General features: G+C 41.0%; 1 protein-coding gene across 7 annotated transcripts in view; it reads right to left on the minus strand.

Annotated features, from left to right (window-relative positions):
* Positions 1–25,148, minus strand: part of PPFIBP2 (PPFIA binding protein 2) — a 77,571-nt gene that overhangs the window by 30,868 nt on the left and 21,555 nt on the right. For 4 of the 7 annotated variants that reach the window (XM_053981642.1, XM_053981637.1, XM_053981639.1 and 1 more), the window contains exons 3-4: positions 10,873–10,962; positions 6,949–7,062 (exon numbers count right to left, since the gene is read on the minus strand). In XM_053981642.1, the coding sequence (XP_053837617.1) occupies positions 6,949–7,062; positions 10,873–10,962 (204 nt within the window). Of the gene's footprint in view, positions 1–6,948; positions 7,063–10,872; positions 10,963–19,716; positions 19,807–25,148 lie in introns of those variants that run through there. The other 3 variants (XM_053981641.1, XM_053981643.1, XM_053981640.1) reach the window with 1 other exon arrangement.

Below are 25,148 nucleotides of genomic sequence, written 5' to 3' on the forward strand. Positions count from 1 at the left end.
TTTCAAAATCTGCTCTACATGTAAGTTATTTTAGTCTGGTGGGGAATATTGCACAAATTAAAAATAGTACTAAACTTGCATCTGTATTGCAACACCAATTATCTAAGCCACCCACTATTCCCAATGCCATGCCCATTCCTGCTGACATTGGCAATGATATTTATGGATGGATGGGAAAATAAACAGAAATGTAGCCTCATGGTTTTGGCTTTTTTTCTTTTTTTGTCTTCTCCGAATGAAATAAATCAAGCACTAATCAGGAAAAGATATTGCACTGACTTTTTCTAATTGAAGACCTCTAAGAGGCAGTCACTTAATGAAATCCCAGGAGGAGCTCCTTTCTACACAGGTGATTACAAATTACAATTATAATTACAAATAACTCCTCTGTCTTCCAGAAAAACACTAATTTGCAGGAGTTTCAGAGGCACATCCCAGTCCAGACTGGAACAGGCTCTGCACAGCTGTTAAGATAGCAGACTGCTGCAGGTTAAGGCAGAGTTAAAAATGGGAGCTTTGATATGAAATAAAGCCACTGAACACCAGAAAGAAGAGCAGGATGAGGCAACTCTGCCCCCATGGACAGACTCTATTCACTCTTGAGCTAAAACAACATTTAGAATTTTTTTGGACACTGACATGGTGCTCCATGATATGGGAGGAATATTTCTTTATAAGGCAAGGAGCCACAGCATCCCTCTAGGGATTTTAAACAAAAGATCTGTCCTTTGAGTGCACCATCTGGCATTGCTTCTTATTTTTCCTACAGACCCCTAAATTACCCTTAGTTATGCAGTGGAGAGCAATCCACACTCACTCCTCTCATCCCAAGTTCAGGAGCTCTGTGTGAACGTGGAGGCACTACCTGCTCCAAGCGAGCATGAAGGCAGCTGCTTGGGTTTGCTTTGCTTTTAATCAGCTCAAACAAGACTTTACAATTTGCTCTGACGCTGGGGAATCAGATTCTCAGCTGGAGTAAACTGGCACACATCTCGTGACTTAAAATAGGCAAACCAGCTAACTACCCCTAGTTTGTTTTCAATGGAACTCCACTGATTTAAAACAGCTGACAATTCCTCTTGCATCCAGAGGACCTAACTCGTGCTTTGAAAGCAAGTGCCGTTTAAAGTAAATGTCTCCTCTTGAAATGGGAACATCTGGAAGCAATTATTTTCATCCTCAAGCAGATGCTCACAGTGAACAGCTCATTAAGAATGTGAACCATTTTGTTACAGAGAAATTATAGTGTATTTCAGCGGTATGATGCAACTTGAATTCAGCCAGAATAAATATGCAATTGTAAGAAAAGAAAATACAAATTTATGTTATTGGTTTGAAAGCAAAAAAAGATAATATAAGGCAGGCAAAATGGTAATTTAGGCTGTAGTAGCTTTAGGAGGATCTTAGCTGAAAAACAGAACAGATATAGAACATATCCTAGGGAGTCTTCTTTAGAAACAAGATACTTGTTTTTAGCTTTAAAATGTACTATACATTATACTATGTAAGTGTAATTTACCTTCTTAAATTTCTAAACTCAACTTTTAACTTTCAAAATTGAGGAGGCATGCAGAAGTGATGATATACGTGTATCAGACAGATCAAAGAGTAACAAACTATTTCCAAACACAACAATCTTTTAAAAACTCACACCGTGTATTTCTAAAGTACTTAATCAATTTTTCCAATATTCCCAATGAAGCTGAAGCCCATGCTGTATATCTCACTCTCACATTTAGTTGTCTTGGAAATATACAATTTTTATAGAACAGTTTATAAATGTAACATGACAAAAATAGCTTGAAAAGAGGATATTACAATTTTTTAGGCTCTCAGCTGCAAGCACAGAAAATTCCAGGATATTTAGCTCTCCACAAAACAGAGGAAACAATCCTGCCACACACTGATTGAGAAACCATAAGTGAGATTTTAGTCAAGTGAGGAGGGAAAAAAAAAAAAAAAACTAAACACAACCAAAGACCCCATTTTGCACTTGTGCAACACACAAAATACAACATTTGAACAATTCCTCACTTTTCCCCCTTATTTAAAGCCTTGAGAGAGACAGACAGATGAAGCTACCTACCTGGGAAGCAAAATGCAGCCAGAAGCCCCCCTAATGAGGACTGCACTTCTCAAGTGCTGTGTGTCAGCTGTGGCAGAAATGAGATATTTGCTTAGCTGGAAGCACAGCTGAGAGCGATGTACGTGTGCAATCACCATGAAATGGTGCAAGGCAGTAGCAGGCAGGGAATTACAGCCCTCCAATTCATCATTTGCCCATTATATGGTTAAGGCAGGGAAAGGACAGAGCTTCCCATAGCCCTGCCAACTTGACCAGCCCTTGGATCTGCCTGAGGAGCAGATTCCTGCCCATGTTAACTCCAAAAGAGCAAAGTGGAGTGCTCACCTGGAGAGATAAAGCTGCACAGCTTGAGAGCACGCTCTGAAATCCTTAGAGCTCAACCAGAGCAGCACAGAGCACACTTCAAAATCTGAAACACTAAGCCAGCTGCTGGCAAGAAGCTCCTGCATGCTATAAACAAGTGCTGAAATTCATCTAAGATCAGATAACTCAGGCAACTGAAAGTTGCAGGAATGGTCTTTGCCAGCCAGCAAAGTTCCTGAGGAGCAAACAGATACACACCAGATTTATACCCTGCAACCAAGGCAGGATTCTGGCTCCCCTGAGCATGACACAGATGCAAACCAGAGCAGGTACACACTGAACAGTGTTGGATTCAAGTTCCTACTTTGATACAGCTCCTCCCTGCATACTTTTAATCCAGTTTTTAAAAAGGTTCTCTATTGTCTGGCACACCTTCCTCTGGCCCTTGCACTCAGACCAGAACAGAGATCCACTCCTGTTTACACCCAAGCATTTCAGTTTTTATGTGTATTTTTTTTTTTTAAGGCACAAACAATCCTAAAATCCTTCGTGCTTTTCAAGAGAATTCACTTGATTGAAGACACGATAGTGTTCACACAACAAAACCATCCAACAAGAGTCCCCTAGACTGTGTCAGGAATTATTTGGAAGGCAGAAGGATGTGGTCAGGCCACACCTGGGATTTGGTTCAGCTCAGGTACAGGAAAGACCCTGCCACCCAAACCAGAATTGTCCTTGGCTAAGCAAACTACTGTCCCTTATGCCAGAGAGCTCCACTGGAAATTGCAATGTTTAACAAATAAAATGCAGCTCTGCAACAGCAAAGAGGTAACAAACTAGATTTACTCATGATAATTACCAACAAATGCACACAAAGGCACCGTGGAGGTGAAATCTGCGTGTGCAGAAGTTCACTTTTCAGATGGACATGACACAGCTGTCAAGCCTGACAGCACAGATTCCACAGCACAGATGTGTTTACATTAGGCATGGCTGGTACTCTCTGTTATAGGACAACTTTATAGAGCAAAAATTACTTCTGCTTTCCAATTCCATGGCACCACAGCACGTTGATAGGAGATTCCCTCAAGGCCCTCTCTCTTCTCAAAAAAAAAAAAAAAAATATATATATTTCTTAAAATTGACTGGAAGAAAGTACTTAGTAATGCCACATACATCATTGCTCTCTCAAATTGGCTGTAACTTTACAACTTAAAGCAGTTGATATACTGGAAATGGGCTGTCACAGCATAAATCGTTGTCTTAGGATAATTCTAGGAAGTTTTTTTTAAATTTTACTTCTAGACATCTCCATTGCAATGTGCCAGAGGGAAAGGCAGGCAGCTGTTCACACAGGCCAGCCTTTCCATATCCTTTACACCTCCAGCAGCAGGACAGACACCTCACTGGAAGGTAATTCCATGAAATTAAACTCGTGTCTTGCTGCCAGCCATGCTCCAGAAAATTTTCTGTTACCATTTATTACGAAGGATGACCTTGTTTCTTGGCCCAAACCTGAATTATACTTCAGGACTGAATTAAAGTTTTGCCATTGACTTTCATGAGTTTTGAAAAGGCCTGCTTTGTTTTCTTGAAGGAAGAAAACGCAGACGCCTTCAAGGTGGAAAAATACTTTCCTTCATTACAATCTGTGGTGGAAAAAGTGTCCTTACAAAAGTAAAACGTTGGGTTTGATGCCTTAAGCATCACATTATCTCTACCTGTGCACACCAGGGGCATCTCTGCATCTCTCACCCAGGATCCTCTCATTGCTCAAATGCTGCTCAGCTGGATTTTCCTTGGCTGTGCTTCCATAAACAGTGGGGTCAAAGCACATCTCTCCATCGCCCTTCTGCCACACCTTGACCTTTCCTGTCAGCTGTTTGACTCAGCCATCACAAAAACAGCCCCTTCCCTCTAAACCCCAGGTGAGTTTTCTCACAGTCGTGGAGGAAAAGGTTGGCTGAGCATGGCAGGCTCAAAGCAGTGGCAGAAGCAGCATGGGCAGCAGGAGGGAGAAGGATGAAAGGAGAATCTTTCTTCCCTTCTCCCCTGCTGCGCCTACTCCACATGCAAGATGCCCACCCAAAATGCTGAACAGCCACTTCATGTTATTTGTATAACTTTTATTTCAGCTGCTGTTTCAGAAGTGGTTCCACGATCACTTTGTAGCAGGGTTCAAAACAACGGTGCATAAATCAAAAGCCAGAAGGGTTTTTTTGCCAGTAACCCCACCCTGACAAGTCTCTGCTAGCACAGATTCAGCAAAAACTACTTTGCAGGGTGGCATTAGATACCCTTTCTGCTGTGGAACTTCCAGATACCATCATTATGTTATCTCACAGTTTATATATATATTTTTTTTATTGAAGCATTTTTTGCACAGAATTAATTATGAGTCACTCTTTTTATAGTTCTTGAAATTAAAAAGCCAGGGCTTTATCTTTATTGTTCCATCTTCCACTTAGAGGAAGCAGCTGACTTAAGTTCACAAAGGCAAAAAATCAGTGGAGTTCAATATATTGTAAATAAGGAAGCAGAACCATGAAATAAATCCGAATTTACACTACACCCCCTCTCAAGAGGGTAACAAAGTCATTCTGAAAAGCAGGACACCAGCAGCAGCTGCTGGCTGAGAAGATCTGAACCCCAATGTCCCCAAAACCTGACTGATTCATCTATTGAAACCCCTGAAGCCACACACTCACTCTACTTTAGACAAATTATCTGCAGAAACATCCACTGGCCACATATCTGACATGAATGTCATGATCACCACACGATCAGGTCATTCTCTTCTGCCCAAATCTCAGCTCATCCCCCACAGAGGATAATATTTTCAACAAGGCGAATGGAGAAGAGAACCTTCAAAATAAATGACATTAAATAGGATCCTCTGCTGAGACAATAAATGTACAACTTCTCTGTCTGCTGACAGATCTAACTTGGGTTGCCCGTATCCCTCTGTCTACTGGGAGAAACAACAACTACAGCTGCTCAAAGTTATCCCAAAATTTAGATTTAAGGCTTCTTTTAGACATATCTGGAGATTCTCTGACTTCTTTAGCTTTGGTACAGCCTTTTGCAGCTTATTGCTTTAGGATCAGCTTTGTAAGCAATTCGTGCACGTGCCTAAGGCCAGACAAGCAGATGCAACCATTTTCACTGAAATGGCAATGCTCCTGCAACATTATATTCTATTTTCAGAAGCCTCAGTGTTCTGGTAAATCAGGCTTTAAGTTCACAGTTTCCTCAGAAGACTATCTGGGCAAAACATTTTAAGTCAGAGAAAGAATAAGCAGTTTCAGCAGGAGTCACAGAACAACTGTCGAGCTTCAGATTGGAGCAGGGAGCTTCTGCACTCTGTTGTGAATGCCTTCCTGGAGCCTGAAACCAGATTTTCACAACTTAAATAATCACTGTAATAACTCAATAATTTGAGTTCCACTTCCAGTTTTCCACTGTAAAACTACATGCACTCACTGTTTGCCTTTTTAAAGACGTCCCCTCAGAATACAGCCTTTCCCAGCTGGAAGCATTTTGGACTGTGTGAGATGGAAGGTTTTTTCAAGAACCTCTGAGAATTATAATTTAAAATGTTTAGGATACAATCTTATCTGCTAGAAACTGCTGCTGTTTACATATACGTGCACAAGGATCTTTATCATAATTTAAAGCTACGATCAGTTAATAAAAAGACTCGTGTATCTCACATGGACTAAAATAGCAAATTTATAACACGAAATATTCGTGTGGGATGAAGAAATAAGCTCATCAAGAACAGTATCTATCCTAAAAAATTTCTGGCATAGATTTTTGAGGCTTATTTACAGTTTCAAATATACTTTTGGTATCTATGTACTGCATTAACAGTGGGTGATTTGCATCTCTAACAACAGCAAATTGCACAGGGAAAGGACTTTGGCATCAACAGACCTGCAAGTTCTGTGACGTATTTAATTTATCATTTGTTCTGCTCCCTCAACATAGAACATCAAAGAGCAAAAATTAAATCACATAGCCTGAAACTGTTGACTGAAATAAAGAAAAAAAATGCCTTTATATACTGATTTTCTCATATCAAAATAAGGGGAAAGCTCCAAAGTTAAGCAAAAATGGTTATAGAACAGAATTTGATGCAGTAATTAATTTCAAATTGCTTGTTCAACTTCAAAGCCATAGAAAAACAGAAGGAATTTAAATAAAACCTCTTAATTCTATAACTCCTACATGTATTAGATACATTTAACCTGTCTAACCAGTTACTCAGCCATGTCCAAATAAGCACAGTTCAAATAAGACACAATAGTTTCATTTTACATGCTGCCACGTACAGCATTATGCAACCAGCCAGTAAAACTTCTCTGCAACAGGAAAACAAAGAAACATTTATTGAGAGGGAAAAAAAAGTGCAAAGCAGGAGGAGAACAATAAAAGAAGCTTTTTTTTTTTTTTCCCTCTCTGTTTCATCCTGTTGCCAAAGGCAGTCACACATGCAGACAAGCTGCCCATGTGTGCTCACCCCACCTCTGGAGAAGGTCTGCAATCCAGATTTTTACCTGTTGGAGCATTTCTTCTGTAGCATTCAGCTTCAGCTGATGCCCCTCAAGACAGATTTCTAAGTCCCGGATTTTCTCTCCTTGAGCTTCCACCTGGTCTGTGAGAACACTCACCTGTAATTTGAGAAGAGAAGCAAAGTGCTACTGAACTGACTGTAAATAAGTTTCAATTACCTTATGCATATAACATCCAAATGCACGTTTTGACAAGAAGTTCCCTTTTAAAGCCCTCAATGTTTTAATGTTCTTGTGCACTGCAGCAACCTGCTCTACCAAGACAGAAGTTTTGCAGTCTTACCTCTGTTTCACTCCAACCCCGCCCTCTCATCTCCCCTCCCCTGCAACTGGTTTGTTTTGATATAAAATAGAAAGGGCATTTCAAGGAGAGGTGGAATGCTACCTATAGGTAGCCTGAGTCCCTTCATGCAAAAGTCTGGAAAATTGTAAAGGAGCAAAGAAGAACAGAGGAAATATTTTATGTGGTTTTGGAGCATGCATCTCCATTTCGGTTTCTGTTGGCATTTCACTCCCTAAAATAGATAAGCAGGAAAACTCTTCATTCCCAACCCAGCTAGTTACTTTACTTCTTACAAGAACAAAACTTTATGGGTAGATTACCTATCAATAAAGGGTTCTGAAGCTATAAAGAATGCAATGAGTAAAAGGCAAGTTTTAGCTGTGGCAGAGTTCTATTCCAACAAAGAATCCCAGGCTTTGGCAAGCCAAAACATGAAAGTAAAAGCAGGGAGATGCAGACAATGAACCCCAGGAAAAGAAACAATGAGCAATCCTGGTAGAGAGCTGTGGGAATGGTGGTACAGAGAAATAAAAAAAACAGTGCAATAAAAAAAGCCCAGCAGCTGAACCCAAAACTTGTAAAGCAGAGAAAACTGCAAAAAGATATGGGAAAAAAACCCAGTGGAGACCATACGCTCATTAATTCATTGTGACTATTTATTTATATAAAAGCCTTGATTATTCTAGAAAAATATTATCTAAAACAAACAAACAAAGGAGCCTAAGGTGTTTAAACTCAGTTTTGAAGAAAATGCATGAACAAAAACTTATATAAGCTCTCACAGCCAATCTCGCAACATCTTTATTAATATAACAAAATAAAAAATGTACAGTATGTGGAAGTGAGACTTCTAAGATACATCCACTACACAGCATGTCTAAAACCCAATGAACAATTGAGTTCACTTCAGGGAAGCTACAGAGGGAGATGTCTGTATTTCTCTTGCCTGCTGACATAATGCCAAGCATGCCTGGGAAAAAAATCACAGAAAAAATAAAAAAAAAAAAAAAAAGAAAAAGAAGAGACTATTTAATTTTTTTTTCCTGTTGAAGTAGTTGTCTGTAGCTTAAAGTACAGCTGAACTCAGGATGAGAGGTGATAGGAAGGAGTGGGTGGAGGCAGATGGCAGAGGGACACATCCAAGCTGGGGCAGGAGAACTCCCTGCAAGGAAATCTCTTGCTTGTCTACTTTGTTTGTTCCCATTAAACGAGGGATGATACACAAAAAACCCCATGTGAGGTCAGAAGGCACGAAGGGACAAACTGAATTCTCTCCTTCAGCGTGATGCAAGTTCCAGAGAAAGAAAACCAGCTTTATTTAGAGCTTCAGGTTAGGTTTAAATACCATTTCAACCTGGAAAGAAAACTCTGGATGTTAAATGTGACCTGCAAAGGAATTTAGTGAAAGCTTAGCAGCTTTAGAAGCATGTGTTGGGTGTTCCAGCTGCTGGGCTGAGAGGCACATCAGCCACTTGGAGCTCATATTTTCCCCTCTGTCCAGGATCACATCTGCCAGACTCTTCAAGGAACCCGTAGGCTACACCCAGAACAAAATCCCAGTTTATGCTAGGCTGGCAATTCCATCTTGCCTTAGGAGTGCAACACCTGCAAGCCTCAGCCTGTAGGTAATATATTTTCTGTAAGAGTGAGGGGCACTGAGCACTTAGCTAAAAATGGAGTGTTAGAAAGGTTTACAAGTCTGAGGCCAGGCTGGAGTGCTCCCAGCCTCATGTTCCCTCCAGATTGCAGCTCTGCAGGTGCAATTCAGCATGAGCCACAGAACTGAGGTGTTCTGCTCCCTTTCCTTTCTTATCCTTCCTGCCAAGGGTCACACCCAGCACACCAGCACACTCCCTCAGGCCACAGAACCTCAGCTTGGGGCTTGCCTGTGCTCCTCATATTTGAGTGCCTGGACAGAAGAGCTGCTGTAAGCCAGGTCCTAAACCCAGCTCCACCTTGGCACCTTTGTTGTTGTTGATGTTCACCTTCCAGACTGAGTTTTTAGTCTGCCTTTTTTGCCTGGGGTTCCTCCAGTTCCACAGCAACGCTGCGCAGTGGGAAAATGCATAAATATTGACTAAGCCTTTGGGTTTGATGGGGGGTGGAAGTGACGGGAGTAAAATGCAAGAGAGATATTTTCTAGTTCTGATTTTACTCTATTCCTTCTAAGAAAAACTCTAGGCAGGTCCCAAAAAGTGTCACAAACCCCTGTGTTTTGTGCATTTGGCTGGCTGCTTCCCTGGGTACCTGTTTGTGTGGATGAATAAACAGTTACTGAAGATCTGCAGGACAAAGAGAGGGAAAGCACATCCTGAGCAGCAGCCTGGGACAGTCTGCAGGGACCCGTCAGCACTGGCCCTGTCAGATCCACAAAAGCTGATGCACAGATCACAGGACTGCACAGAAATGTGGGGAACACAGGAGACCCTCACAGGTGCAGCAGTCCCACAGCTGGATTTGGCCCCTTAATTGTCTCTCCACTCATGAGCTGCTCATGCATTCAAAACATGAATGTACAGTGTGAGAAGTTGTTTGCTTTCACTGACAGAATCAAGTTTCTAGCATTAACAAACACTCGATGAATAAAAGGTGTTCTAATAAATATCGGTTGTAAAGGGAATTTGTAGCACACACTTAAATTCCAACTAGAAGATTGTTTTTCAGTCAGGTGTTTTTTTTTTTTTTTCCTAAATTTGGTAATAGCAATTTAGTTTAACAGTAATGGAAAAAAAAAAAAAATCCAACCAAGCCAAAGCTTGTGTCTCGAAACATTTATTGTTTATTTAACAACAGCAGTGAGGCTTCTGCTCAGTAAGTGAACACAAGTGTGAGCACAACATACAGGACAAGACATGTTTACAGAAACTTGTGACTGAAAGCAGGGAGAACACCCACCCAACAGACTTCAACTTTGTTGGATATAAATATATGTGCTTATAACATGCATCTGAAAGCATGAAGGGAAAGGATATGCAAAGACCATTTAAATAATCTCCAGCTTCACTTTTTAAAGGTACTAGCAAAAATACACAGAAAAAAAATATTTTTTTTGAAGTTGTGCAACACGTGTTTTCTCCAGGAGGAGAGCTTACATGGGACATGGGATCTGTTTGAAAAAAGGCTTGGTAAACTGAGGAACAGGAAACCTGGAAGAGCTTAGGCATGCATTTTACTGTCAAATTTTCTCTATCCCTGTTTCCCTCGCCCTTAAGCTTTTTGAAGATGCAAACAATTCTGGTACAGCATATAAACAGGAAAGCAGTTCCATCTACCTGCCAGTCTTGTGGCTCACTAGAAATGGTGGCACTCAAACCTAGAAAATTGGCACAGCCTAGCAAACCTCGAATGAGAACCACCATCCCAGCACTGGCCTGGGACAGAATTATTTTTAATCCCTTTGCCATCCCCCCCACTTTTACTGCTGTCACACCCCTCTCCTCTACCAGGTTGCCCCATCATGAAATCATTTGGAGGGATGCTACAGATTACAAATTAATTCCCAGTTAAACACCAGCTGCATTTGGTGACCTGCTAACATTTGTTTAACAGAAAATAATTTGCCACTTCAGCTTTTATGCACTGGGTATCAACTATGCAGACAAAATTCTTCTCTCTTTTGGACATACCTGCAGGATAAGCGACTCTTTATCACCTTCTAATCGTGCCAACCTTTCTTGATAAGTTTCATTGTTGGATGAATGATGGTTCACCTGTGACTGGGAGGGGAAAAAAAAAAGTGCTGTGAGAATTTTTACAGTTAAAGATTCAAGCAACAGTTAACGAAAGTTTTTACATTAAGCAGTTCTTACAAGACAAAAAATATGAAAAAAAGTATGTATAGACCAGAAGTGTTTATTTCATATGCATTAAGCCTGTACATTAAAAATTAATGTGCATTAAGAATGTACCTTTTTTAAGCTGTATTTTGAACACTCTCTCATTTCCAGCATTCAAGAGTGGTAAATTAATAGACTGATAATTTCTAGAAAACTATAATTTCAGTGGAAAATACCATTTTACCAAAACAAAACCCATTTAATTTGAAATATCTATTCTCCATGGTCTTTTCCTAAAGTCAATGAATGTTGTATTTACTTTCAAGTGGCAAAAATTGCTATAGACATATTATTCCTAGAAATTCTTCCTAGAAAGAAAATTAGAAGTTTTTTGTTAGCAACTAAAAATTTATTTAAGTGATCAAATTCTTATCAGGAACTACTCTAGCCACCCAATTACTTACAGATTTTAAAAGGCTCTAGGGAGCAAAACCTTCTAAAACATGGCCTGTCCTTAACTATTATGCCCCATTTCTTATGAATTTTAGTACTTCACATAGAAACACCACCATTAAAAAAAAAAATCTGTGGATTTATTTAAGTTTAGAAGAGTCTCCTCGGTTCATTCTTCACACTGAAACATTGTGGGAATGGAGCTGTTTGTTCAGAGCATCAAAAGTAACCTGAGTCCCCAGAGGTTGATTTCCCAGCTCCACTGCAGCATTTCTGCCAGGGAACAGAACACTCAGCCTGGATTTTCAGCTAACACAGGAATCCAAGGAGCTCCCTTCAACTGCAGCTGGCTGCTCATTTATAGTCACTTGCACAATGGCACCAATAGAATTATAATCCTCCCCAACTGCCTTTTCTTTTTTCAACTGAACAATTGTGAACAGATTAAAAAAAATATATATATATATTTATAGCTTCTTAATCTATACTGAGGTCAACAGGCCCAAACGTAGCACAAATGCTGAAAATAAACATGGTGATAGTTAACTCAAATCAAGAAGTCGAATTTTTATTCAATCAAAAGACACTTTTCAAGCCACAAGGTGCTGAACTAGATGTAAGTGTGGCACTAGATACAAGTGTGGCACCTTTGTAAGCTGAGAGAAGCTGAGCACCCTTGTCTCCGATTATTTTGAAAGAAATTAAGAGAATCACAATGGCACCAACAAACAGGGGCTGAAAGATGTCTGAAGAGATCATCTGCTTCACTATTCCATCCTAGAGCCAATAATTATTTGCAATGTTCTTTTGTCTTCTTCTAAAGACCTTCAGAGATGGAACTCACAGCTTCTCCATCTACTTCCCTGCCCATCATGAGAGCATTTTTCTTCATGCCTAATTTGAATCATCTCTTCAACTTCATGGTTATCATACCACCAAAAAGGAAAAAATAGGTCCTTCCATTCACTTCAGAGATTTTTTACGGTTTTGAAGATTATCTCTACATCTCTAATGAGCGGGTCCCTCCTCATGCTGTGAAAGAAAATACGAGTTTTTCTGTCTTTTCCTCATAGACTAATTTTTTTAAGATTTGTTTTGTTGCTTTCTTTTGGTTCCTCTTCACCAACTATTTCCCAGCTTTTTCTGAAATTAAGGGCTTAAGAGGAGACACAGCTGACTCCAGCTGAAACTGGCTTAAAACCTTTTCACAGACTCCTGGGCCATATTTCTTTCCATATTAAACATTTGGTAAAATTCATACATTTTCAGCCTAGGACCCATGACTTCCAGATCCTTTTAAAATCCTTTTATTTAGCTGTCAGCCTGTTCTTCATTCTGCTTTTACTCTTTGTTTCTGTTTAAATGTATAACTTGGAGTAAGTCTGTGCTGACTTGCATTCTATTATTTATACTCTTCTCTTATGCATCTGGTTCTTATGTTTTAACCATGTCCTTCAGCACAGCTGCAAGGCCCTTAACCAGAATCACCTCTAAATTCAATAATCTTGGTCTTTTGTGCCTGTTTAAAGGGTCAACAGGGACATTGAAAACAGAATGTGCAGGTTCTCACTCCATACCTCCCTTATCATCAAAAGAAGAACGTGTTAACTCATCTCAAAATATACTTTTGTCACAAGTTTTTGACCAGTGCATAAATAAGCACAACTAGGGTTCAAGACCTCACAGAAATGGCTCTAAATGTGCAGGTGTGAGGTCAGCCAGAAAGGCCTCAGATAAGCACAGGAAGGCACAGTAGACAGAAAAATGACCTGCTAAATAAAAGCGTCTGATTGACGTACAGCAGTTGTTTGAGCCTCGGTAATTCTTTGTGGCATGTATAAAGACAAGATAAAACAGTGTAACATGAACCAGGGCCATCTGTGGATGGCTGGAGATCATTCTACAGTTGTGGGAGTCGGGACTGAGAGGAAACTGAGCAAGATGGCACATGTGTCAGCAGCAATTGAATACAGGACCCACAGCACAAAAGACACGAGGCCACAGATTGCTCTAAGAACTCACAAACAACAAATAAACACTGGTTTATTTGGTGGTTTTTATTTATTTATAATTATATAAATATAATAATATAATATATAATATATAATATTATATATAATATATTATATAATAAATATAATTATTATATTTATTTATTTATATTTATTTGGTGGTTACACAGGTCTAAAAGGCTGAATCTGCAGGGTTTCCTATAAAGCTGTTACTTCAGAAGATCCAGCATTAAAGACCAAAGATTGTTACCTGGGCTAGACAAATTATAAGCCAAATATGTTAACTATGCCTCTTCCAATGAAAGAATGAGAGAGATTGCACAAAACACGTAAAAAAGTTTATGATAACAAAGTAGGAGGAAAGATATGCTAAGGCAAGGTAGCTAAAAATATGCTGATAGCAGTACCATTGCAGATAAAAAATCAGCTGCATGCCATAAAATACTTTGCCTACAGGAATCAGAATTCTTAAGACTGGAAAAGAGTTTTAAGATCATCGAGTCCAACCAGCACCACCACCATTTTCACCATAAAACCATGTCCTCAAGTACCACATCTACACATTTTTTTAAACTCTTCTAGGGATGGTGTCTCCACCTGGGCAGTCTGTTCCCATGTTTTAAAATCCTCTTTGTGATGAAATTTTTCCTAGCATCCAATCTGAACCTCTCATGGTGTGGATGCCAGCCTGGTCAGGGAGAGAGAAATGGCAATTGTTTCTCACAGTGGCTTGTGAGAATTTTTAGGGAGCTGTAGGAATGTGATAACTTGTTAGTCTAAACAATATGCAGGTGGTGTTTTTCCACCTTGCTTTTCTGTTCCTCTCAAGGACAGTGTGTGAGAAAGATGGTTTTATTAATTAACCAAATAGAATGTGTCGTGTCAGTCTATTTAAGCCGAAGTTTCCCTTTCATTAAAGCCTTCTTTTATTCCTTTCACGTGGTGTCCTCGTGTCATTCTTGGGCCAAGGGTGGCATCATGGCACAACTTCAGCCATTTCTCTCATCCTGTCACTGCTTGCCTGGCAGGAGAGGCCGATCCCCACCTGGCTCCACCCTCCTGTCTGGCAGCTTAGAGAGTGGTGAGGTCTCCCCTGAGCCTCCTTTTCTCCAGGCTGAACACCCCCAGCTCCCTCAAGTGCTTCTCACAGGGCTTTTACCCTCCAGAACCTCCCAGCTCCATTGCCCTTCTCTGGACCTGCTCCAGCCCCTCAATGTCCTTCTGGAACTGAGGGAGCCCAGAACAGGACACAGCACTGAGGTGTGGCCTCAGCAGTGCCCAGTACAGGGGGACAGCCACCGCCCTGCTCCTGCTGGGGACAACATTTCTGTGCAGGCCAGGTGCCACTGGCCTTCTTGGCCCCCTGGGCACAGCTGGCTCATGTTCAGTCACTCTCAACCAGTACCCCCAGGTCCTTTCCTCTGCCCACTGTCCAGCCATTCTGTCCCCAGCAGTGCTCCATGGGGTTGTTGTGACCCAAGGACAGCATCCAGAACTTGGCCTTGTTGAATCTCACATCACTGGCCTCGGCCCAGAGCCTTCCTCCCTGCAGCAGGTCAGTGCTCCCACCCAGCTTGGTGTTACCTTTGTACCTTGCTGCATGTGCACTCGATCCCCTCACCTAGATCATCAGTAAAGGCACCAAACAGGACAGGGTCCAGCACTGATCCCTGGGGAACACCACTGGTGATGGTCCCCAGCTGGATGTGGCACCATCCACCACCACTCCGTGCCAGGACATCCAGCCAGGTTTTACCCACTGAAGAGGGATCTGTCCAAGCCATGGGAAGCCAGGAGCTGCAAAGCAATTTCTTGGAGCACCTGTATGACAGTCTCCTTAGTGATTTTGGATATAGTTTACTGCCCCATCAGATGGCAAGAGATATTAACCTAAGACAATTGGAACAATTCCAAATCAGCTGTAACTCCCAGTTCTAGAGAAAGAAAAGAAAAATAAAACTTTCCATAATTTTTTGGTTTTTTTGGCATTCCATCACCTGCTTTAGCTTCTTCATTTTTATTTTCTAAATCTCTCTTTGGAATATGCCCACTGATTTAATATGAAAATAATACTGGAAAGTTGCTGGGAAGGTCAAAGTATCACTTGCGTGATCCAGTCATTACCGAGTCCTCTTCTGAAAAAAGGGCTTGAATTTTCCTTCTCATGTGACACACACAAAAAAAAAAAATCAGTCTTTGGAGAACAATTCAATAGCTTTGATTTAAAATGCAGATAATCAGCAAAAGTATCAAAGGATATGGCAAGAAATGTTGGTCAGTTGATGTTCTCCTCAGGTGTGCCTTTTCAGCACCAAGAATCTCCAACACTGCTAATTTTAATCCTAACCCCTCCAACTTCTGAATTTGGTCAGCAATCTGTGACTCGGAAATTTGTCACAAACACCACGGATCTCACCCTGGGCTGTGGAGTGGGGAGGAGCTGGGAAAAGAAACCTGGCAGTCAGTTAAAGTGGTGATTTGTGAGCTTTTTCAACAAGTCACCCGCCTCTGTGAGGAGACAGATTATGTCATAACCCTCCTCTCAGCCACATGGATCACCTTCAGCTCCACTGATACTTGGATTGGATGCCTGTGGCAATGACAATACTTGTATTAATGGGGAAGATTAGGGACAGGCTTGATATATTGCTTTTTGTTGCAGTTTGGAAGCTGAAAAGCAGGAGTATGGCCAGCAGAGTCCAGGCAGTCAGCTTTACCACAAAGTACCAGCAGCAGCCAGACCTCAGTGCTGCGTTCCAACACCAGAGAATGGACACTGCAGACTCTTCCCAGCCTGTTTGGAGTTGACAATATTTAGAAGTGTATGGTGTTACTCTTTTTTTGGTCACTAGAATTATGGTCTGAGTCACAAGGAGTTGTATTATGATGAGTGATGAGTGAGAAGCTTACACAGTAAACATTTTTATTTGCATCTGACTGTTGAAGCAAAAATTTAATCTCTTGGCATGTTAGTGCTACCTCAGATACACACCCATCTCAATGCATGTGCATTCCCTCAGCTACCTCAGAGGAGAAGGCTGGAGCACAGTTTCTGGATCTATAATTCTTGCCTTTCATCTGAAGGCAATTAGTAAATCAACAGCAGGATTTTTTATTTGCCATTGTTACTGGTTGCTTAAATGAAAGTAGCAGTCACTTGAAAAAAGCTGACAATGCATAGTCTGAAACTAAGCAAAGGCGGAGCTAGGTTAATTTTGGGTAGTCCTTAAACCAAATGAATTTTAAATAAATATTTGTATTTTAACTGGATAATTTTTATTAAAACTAATACTTATTTTTTTCCTCCAGACAGTTACATGTCTCAAAAGAAAATATCCTTACAGAAGCCACAAGATTCACCCCCAATATCTTGAATTTAATGGCTACATCATGGGTTTGATCACTCCACCTCTTGCTGGTACAGGTTAAGAATCTCATCCAGAAAAAAAGGAAGGTATTTGTACATCAATTTCAGGCCAGCCATCAGCTCCATGCTGCACAGTTTGCAGTGAATATTAGCATTTATATTAATCATTTTGGGCTATAACCACATGTCTACGTACCAAAAGATGGGCTGCACTGTTTTTATCTGGAATGATATCTTCTAATTAAGGGTGGGTGGAAAAATAAGAATAAAGCAACAGGATGACACAAAATTGTATGTGAACTCTCTAACCCAAGTCCCTTGGGAGAACAAAAGAATATTTGTTAAAAACGAGACACTTTCAGGTGGTGGGGGTATCTCAAGACCCATAGATTGCAAATGAAACTTTTAACAGATCCACACTCAGGCCCTGTGGAAGAGCCCAGTATTAATGACCTGCAAAACACTTCCTCCAAACTGCTTTATGACTGTGCTGCTGGCCAAGCTGTGGATTTAAAAGCACGATGTTTATACACAAGGAATTTTCCCTGCCCTCCTTCCTTGGCTCTGTCCACATGCTCTCAGGTTTTGCTGCCCACTTTGTCCATCCCTCTGGCCATTCTTGGCCCAGCAGTTCCACAGGTCATGTTGACACCAGTAAAGTCCAAGGGGAAGAACTGAAATGTGGTGACACATTATTTCAGTTCGACCTAAATAATACTTTTTTCCCCTGCTGCTGTTGGAAGATGCCACTGTACACATTATGTTAAAAGACTGCTTAAAACCAGACCCTCCATTATAAGCATCTGAAAATAGCAGTTGTATCTGTTGTTTTGCCTGCCTGCATCTCGTGATTTTTGGTTTTGTTTGCTGCCCTAACCCAGTCCAAGCCACAGATACCACACAAATCCAGCCTAGCCAACCCCAGCGACATCAAAACCCATCTGAGTCTCTGAAGTGATTTCTGCTAATGATGAAATTTGAGCCAGCTCTGGCATACTTCACCAAGGCTTTATGGAAGTCTGTTGCAGTTATTCTCTGTTAAATGCCATGTGTTCCTCTGAAAGCAACTCATAATTTTATTATCAGCCAAAAAGCAACAGTTTATGATTGCAGGAACTGAAATCTTTATGTGCTGTAACAGTCAGTGCCAGACATGAGACATTGGGATTCTTGGATGGGATAATTGTTCCAGCAGCTTAGATTGTTTCAACTTCTTTGGTTTCTAAATCACTTGTCAAAGGAATCTGGGAGCAGACTGCCTAAAGTTCTCCTGGGAACAGTGCAAGATTGCTTTCAGTCCTCCTCCCTTCCCCCACATGTGATCACCCCTTGAAAGAGCTTGCAAGGAAAAGCAGCAGTATTGATGTTCTCCTTTATGTACCTGACATGAAGGGAATTACATGCCACAACAGCAGGAGCATTATTAATTCCTGTAAAACCTCGTGCTACGTTTGAGCACCGTGTCCTTCCTGAGCACAGCCCTCAAGCTGATGGCAGCAGGGCTTTTTAACCTTTCTGTTAGCAAACCTGGCTTCACAGAAATGAAATTTACGGCAGACGCGCCGTATCCATAACCTCACTTAAATACCAAATTAATATGTGAGCCCAAAATACACATTTTTAAAGAGGTAATTAGCTTTAGCTGCACAGAGCACAGGTAGACTAAGAGTATAATGTTACCAGCAGCTACTTCCTGTTGCCTCTTCACTATCCATTCACTTCCCATTTAATCCCCTCCACAGACACACTCCAGAAAAGTGAAAGTTTGCAGAATCTGATGCAAATATTTGGTAAATTAGCTTCAGGATTCTCAAGCTCTTATTAAAGACTGACACATCATTGATATTTTACACTTATTCAAGAAACTACTCAAAATAAATGCTCCTAATCACATTTCACATTAGAATTGACAGATATTTTATGTTTATACAGCTAGTAAAAACCCAAGAGAGCGCTTGCATTTGTATTCATGTGTGTGTATACATACAGACAGGCAAGAATTTGCAGGAAAAGCACACACAGATTAAAACAGATTTTAAAAGAATAAGGAGAGAATGTGCTTCTTTCGTGACACACAAATCACATATTCTAATTTTAAAAACAGCTTATTCTGAGGAATCTAGTCATATCTCACTTGTAGATTTTTCTAACACTGAAAAGGAAATACTCAGATCATAAAAAAATCTAAAAGCTGACAAAAAACAGAGTGATTTTTTTCAAAGTAATGAGAGAACCGCACAAACCTACTTTTAAGAAAAGGAAGACAATTCCATGCAGTTAATCTATGTCTGGGCAGTTAATCAATAAAATCAACAAAATTAATAGCCTTGCCTTAAAAAAAAACACCCAAAAATCTTTTTAGCAGAGTAACAGGCACAGAAGAAAACCACCACCATTTTTACCCGAGACAAAGGCATCCCGAGAGGTCTCATACAGTTACCCCGATGAAGAATCACTTAAGTGGAGATCTGGTGCAGAAAACTTTTCCCTTTAAAGCACAACATGGTGAACAAGAGCCTCTCCTTTCCTTTGCTATACGTTACCATGCAGGATTTGTTTTGTTGCACTGCAATCCCCGGAAGGCACAAGCACTTGCCAGAATCTATTGCCATTTGCTCAAAGTTTGATCCTACAGTTTCATTTTTAAAGACAAAGACAGCTGATTTTTCCCCCCCCCTCCCTAAGCCTCCTCCTCCTACACCAAGGCATGTCTTTAATTCACTTCTCATGAAGAAACTCACACCATTTAAAGTCTGAGGCACTGAATGAGTTTCTTTTCGCGAAACAGAAAATTCTCACTGAGATTTTGCTAAATGTTTTGGAAATTTAGAAAGAGGAAACAAAGCCCAGCAAATCACTTACCCTCTTTAGCCACGTGAAGTGCTTGTAAATATCAATCTCACCATCCATGCTTTGGGCCCATCTCAGCAGTCACATTCCCAGGGTTAAAAGAAACTTTTGGAAGCAAGCGCTCTGCTTTGTTCTACAGGATGTAGCTGTGATTTCTTCCCCTTTCAACCCTCAACTTCTGAAATCTTCAATGCCTGGTCATATTTTAAGCAGAATCCCCTGCCCCTGTCCCACAGTCTTATCCCAAAGGCTTCTCACAGATGTATATATAACACACAACTGTATAAACTTCAGGCTCCCCCCCAAACATCTGGTTTTTTTAAACAGCAGATCGGTTTGCAGCAAGAACAATGCAACCCTAAAAAACTTTAAAAAGATAACTTGCTCAATGATTTTAAAAAAGGATCTTTCAAGAACACCATAAATCTGCAGGAACTGTTCCCCTTTAATGCTGAATAACAAGCTAAAAATTATTAAGCTGTCACTGAGAAACTATTCCCAAGTAATGCTTTCTCTGGCTTTCTGTTTCAAGAGTGGCTGGAACTCATTACCAAAGACCCCCTATTTCCTGTCTCTGTTCTGCTCCCTGTTTATCGTAACACTACTCAGCCTTCTCAATTTATTTCAGGCTCAGACTAAACCCAAAAATAAGTTCTGCTCTTTGAATTACTTGCCTGTCCTCTCAAAAGACATTATAAAAGGGGAGGAATTCAAGGACGATCCTGTGAATAAGATAATGATCCCATAAATACTGCTATTGCCAAAGAGGCGATTTTCCATCCTAACAGAAGATGATGATACCCTTCCAAGATATTTGTCTGCTCCTGCTGAAGCTGAAATCTCACAGCATGGCAGCTTTTCAAACTTGCAACACCAAGATAAATACGTGTGCAACGCAATGCTCTGGCAAGAAGGGGAGCTTACAGTGTTGCCTGTTAGTGCGGTGTCCTCCAGTGCCTCCACACAGCAGCTATCCATAACTTCTAATTTTTCCCAATAAACTCCAGTTTCCAGTGTTCTTTCTTCCCCTAGTTCAAAGTGGCTTTGGCCTTAAACCAGGCAGCTCATTGTTACACACACAGGACTACCGCCTCTTCAGACCCAAAGGCAGCTGCCCCCATGGAATCTTTGTGATCATCTCAGAACATTTGCTTATCTCCTCACTGCCTTCAGATCCTACAGCCAGACTGACCCCTGGGCTCAGGGAGCCAGCAGCTGGGCAGAACCAGTGTCAAAGCTGCCCGTGGTACTAACGTTATACACAAAGGACTCAAAGTCTGAAGCTGTGAAAAGCCTTTCCTACAGGGACCTGCCTCACTCAGGCACCCACCCACATTCCAGCCTGGGGAAGCCACAGATATGTGACAAAATTCCTTCAAGGGGATGTGGGTTTTTAATATTTCAACCATTCTTGGTCCTTTTGACCCAGTGGAGCTCTTTTGAGAACTTCCCACAACACAAAGTAAGAGGGAAGGATATAAACCGGGACTTTCAGTTCCCTCCATGTATTTATTATCTGTTCTTACCTAAAGTCACATGACAAGAAAAAACATGACAATTTTTAGCAAGTCACTGCTACAAGTCTTCTAAAGGTGCTGGGCTACCTAAAATCACCAGTAAGTGTGAAGAGAAAAGAACTGCCCATTTCCAAAAGCAATGCTACGAGACAGATCTGACCTGGGTTGCCCTGAGCATAGAATATACTTATTTTATGCTTTCTGAAAGTGGATGAGAGCAGTTATTTCTTGAATAGCTAATACTATCTGGAAAAAAAAAAATCTTAATACTTCATCAACACTGCATTAAAAAAAAAAAATCCTTAATAGAGTACATTTCTCTGTGCATGACAGCCTCTGTCATGGCTGACAAGCTGGAGACTGAATAGGGGTTGTCTTGACATTAAACAAGAATGACCAACAGTATAAAGCACTTCCCCCCCCCCCCCCCGCCAGATTCCTTTTTATCTAATTATGGAGATGAGCAAATACATCAAACTTTATCTCACAGCATTGCATATCCCATAATACCACCACTATGGTGCCTTAAAATTCCACATTTCTTCCATTTCAAAGCATTGGCTCTAAGACTCCCATTTCAGTCTTATTCAGGGAAGAAGGAAATACCTCTCTTAACACACTCCACCACACTTTATCAGCTAATGATTATGTTTTGAATTTTAAAAACTACAGAAATCTGTGTTACTAAACTTCCTGGTGTCCCAGTGTAGCATCTGCATTTAGGGTAGTATCCATTTCCCCTTTTAAAAGTATTAAAAATGACAACATACCTTACTTCTACCTTGTCACTTGTGCTGGAGATCATGAGAAGGCGTCTTGATTTTTCTGTTAGTCATTCTTCCTGATTAAAAGGTGAGTGTCTGGATTTTCTGCATCTTATCAGCCAGAATGTTGACAGCATACATTCCAGACAGTCACATGCTCCCTGGGAGCCTGTCACCTGCATACTGAACTTTACATCCTGCTCGAGCTTTGGCCTGAAACTCTCAGAAACCAGCTGAATGCAAAACAATTGCCCCAGATTTGCTTTTCCATTTCACTGGGAAAGCAGGTTAGCTTCTCTGGGCAGTGTGAAAATAAGGAAAATACGTTGCACTCTCAGCATTGCTTCATGAGGTTACCACTGTATTTTTTTTTATTATTTTCAGGAAATTCATGTCTGTGTGTAGCTCTTCAGTGAGTTTCTGGTTCAGTGGAGAGGTAAAAAACAAAGAAGCAAAAGCTCCCCACCTCCCACTATGGAACCACCACCCTCAAGTGTTACTCCAGAGAGAGGCTGATCCAGCTTTTGCACCCTTGCCCCCATCAAATTGTCTGTTTTCTCCAGTGCTGTCCCCCACCAAAAAAAAGAACACACACATTACAGCAATGCAAATGCAAGGTAGGGCAGTAAAATACTTCAAGTTAGCAAAGTTTATATACTCCATAAGCTGTATGATAACCTATCAGGGTTTTTGCCAGTTCCATGCTTCCAGAGAAAACTGCTGACTACTGCCAGACTTGATTGGACTAAAAACTCCATTTGCAGAACACCAAAGGTGCTAGCCCAAGAACTTTTAGCAACTTTGCATTTTTGTGCGGATACACAGCCAACAAAGCCCACCCGGCTAAGTGAGCCATTACTTCCAGTCAGCATGTCAAATACTTCAAACAAGGCTTGAAGTCTCTTTTAAATAGTAAACAAACATGCTGCTTCAAATCATCACCTACACTTCTCATGTCCTCCCATTCAAGACTACGAAGAGACAAGAAAACACCCAGAAATCCTCTTAGAGCTGTGGAGGGAAAGGCACTGTCTGGTATTTTCCCTCTTCCACCAACACTAAGCTGAAGAAGCACAGAGCTGTTTGCTTTTCCACCACTTTTCCCCCTCTTTCTCCCACCCAGCTAGGGCCCTATGGACACCAAAAATTATATTTATTAGGATTGTTTTAGCAATTTTACATTTTATTTGTGATAAAACATAGGTTTTGGTGCAGCACAAATGCAAATAGCCAATCTTGTTCTTCTATTGTCTCTGAATCTCCTGGGCAATTAAAAGGCAAAGGAACAGGAGGAATCAGAGCAGTCCTCCAGGTCTTCCTTTTCATCAATAACTTATAGATTATTCTGGTTTCAAATCCTATCAGCCCCTGGAAACACTAAAAGAACTTACACTTGTTCTCTTAGGTCAAGAAATGAAGTGTCCAGGTTTGCATTTTCCCAACCTCATCAGGGCAGCCCAGTGAGGATGGTCATGGTACAAAAATATACTAATTATTAATTATTAATACTAGATTTAATATTATTAAATTATTTAGTGCTATTAAATTAACATAATTAATTAATAAATTATTAATAATAGTAACTATTAAGATTTTAACATTTATATATTATTATTAATGAAATTAATATCTCTTCCTCTGTTTGTTTTTTTTTTTTAAATTTTTTTTTTCCCCCTATCCTAGTGTCTGGGCTGCTGTCTGGGAAACAAAGGCATTATGACCAGATTTTAAAAGGGAAAATATTTTCAGCATGCCAATTCACACATGTTATTCTCATGGTGCAGAAAAATGTGAAAGCTTCAGAGTGAAAAAAGAGAAAATATGGGAATACTTGTGTATAGAGAAACTCAGGCCACGTGTGTAGAAGACAATGGAGGAAGAAATCCCCTTTTCATGGCAAAAATGGCTTCAGGAATCTAGATGAAGTATTTCCAGCAAGAAAATTTGTCTTAGAGTATTAATTGTGACTGACTGATAATGTCTACGTGACAGAGAAAGAGGAAACTCTTGGAACAAAATTTAAAAAAATACACTGCATTCTGTAGATGAGCATGTTTGCTTTGCTTGTGATAATTAAAAAAAAAATAAACAGCATCCTGGGAAACAGACAAGAAATAACATTTTGCAGATGCGCAAACAAATAATCCTTTCCCACCATAAGGCACACTCAATGCTAATGCCTTAATTAGTTGATTAAAATCAATAATCAGACTTGACTCGGAGTTAAACAGATGTGGATGGCTGTTAGCTCCCTGTTGTGGTCACCCCCAGCCCTATTCCATGCTGGTAACTCCTGCAGCAGGTGCTGCCATGCCTGGAGCCATTCCCATGTCACATGTCTCTTGTGGTTTTAAGTTTCATGTCTTTAATGGTCCATCCCTTTACCCCCCTCCATGGTTTTACCCTGAACTACCCCTTTCCTTGGATGTCAATCCCCCCCCAGTTTGCTGGATCATTCCCCTGTCCCCTCCCTGGTGCCTTGTCCATCACTCAACTCCCCATCCCACTCATCCAGAACCTTCCACAAAGGGCGTCGAGTGATTGGGCGGGGGCCAGGGGTCCCTCCTTCCCACCTCCCCTGTTGAATTCCCCATGTGTCTGTCTCCCCACCTTCCACTCCCCTGAACATTCCCATGGGTGGGTGAGTGATCTCCCCGCCACGTTTCCCAATGTTCATATTGTGCTGCACAGCCCAGTCCGGCGCTTCTGTCAGTTGGTTCCCCTGGGTTGTGGATCTCCCTGGAGCTCTCCTCAATAAACCTGGGCTTTACCCCCGACTGGAGTCGACTCCTTACTTCCACCATCATCACAACTGTCTCACCCAGCAAGGCCAAAAGCCTGAGCCACCCTCCCGAGGCACGGGACAGTGTCCCCCGCCGTCCGCCGTGCCGGGAGTCCCCGAGGGGACACAAGGAGTGGCACAGCGACACACGTCCCCAGCACTGCCATGTCCCCTCTGGGCTGCTCCCTTCCCTGGGCTGGCATAAAGGATGTATTTGTTGCTGCTTCTGAGATGAAGTTACTGTCTGTTAACTCATCCCCAGACATTTGCACATTCTTGGCAGTTTCGCACATTCCTCACCATATGCTGAAATGCTTTGTCCAGCCCAAGCTCTACAAGAGCTGGGCTTTTTTTTTTTTTTTTTTTTTAACGTAAGAAACA

Source organism: Vidua macroura, chromosome 6, assembly GCF_024509145.1.
Source record: "Vidua macroura isolate BioBank_ID:100142 chromosome 6, ASM2450914v1, whole genome shotgun sequence".
NCBI classification, from domain to species: domain Eukaryota; kingdom Metazoa; phylum Chordata; class Aves; order Passeriformes; family Viduidae; genus Vidua; species Vidua macroura.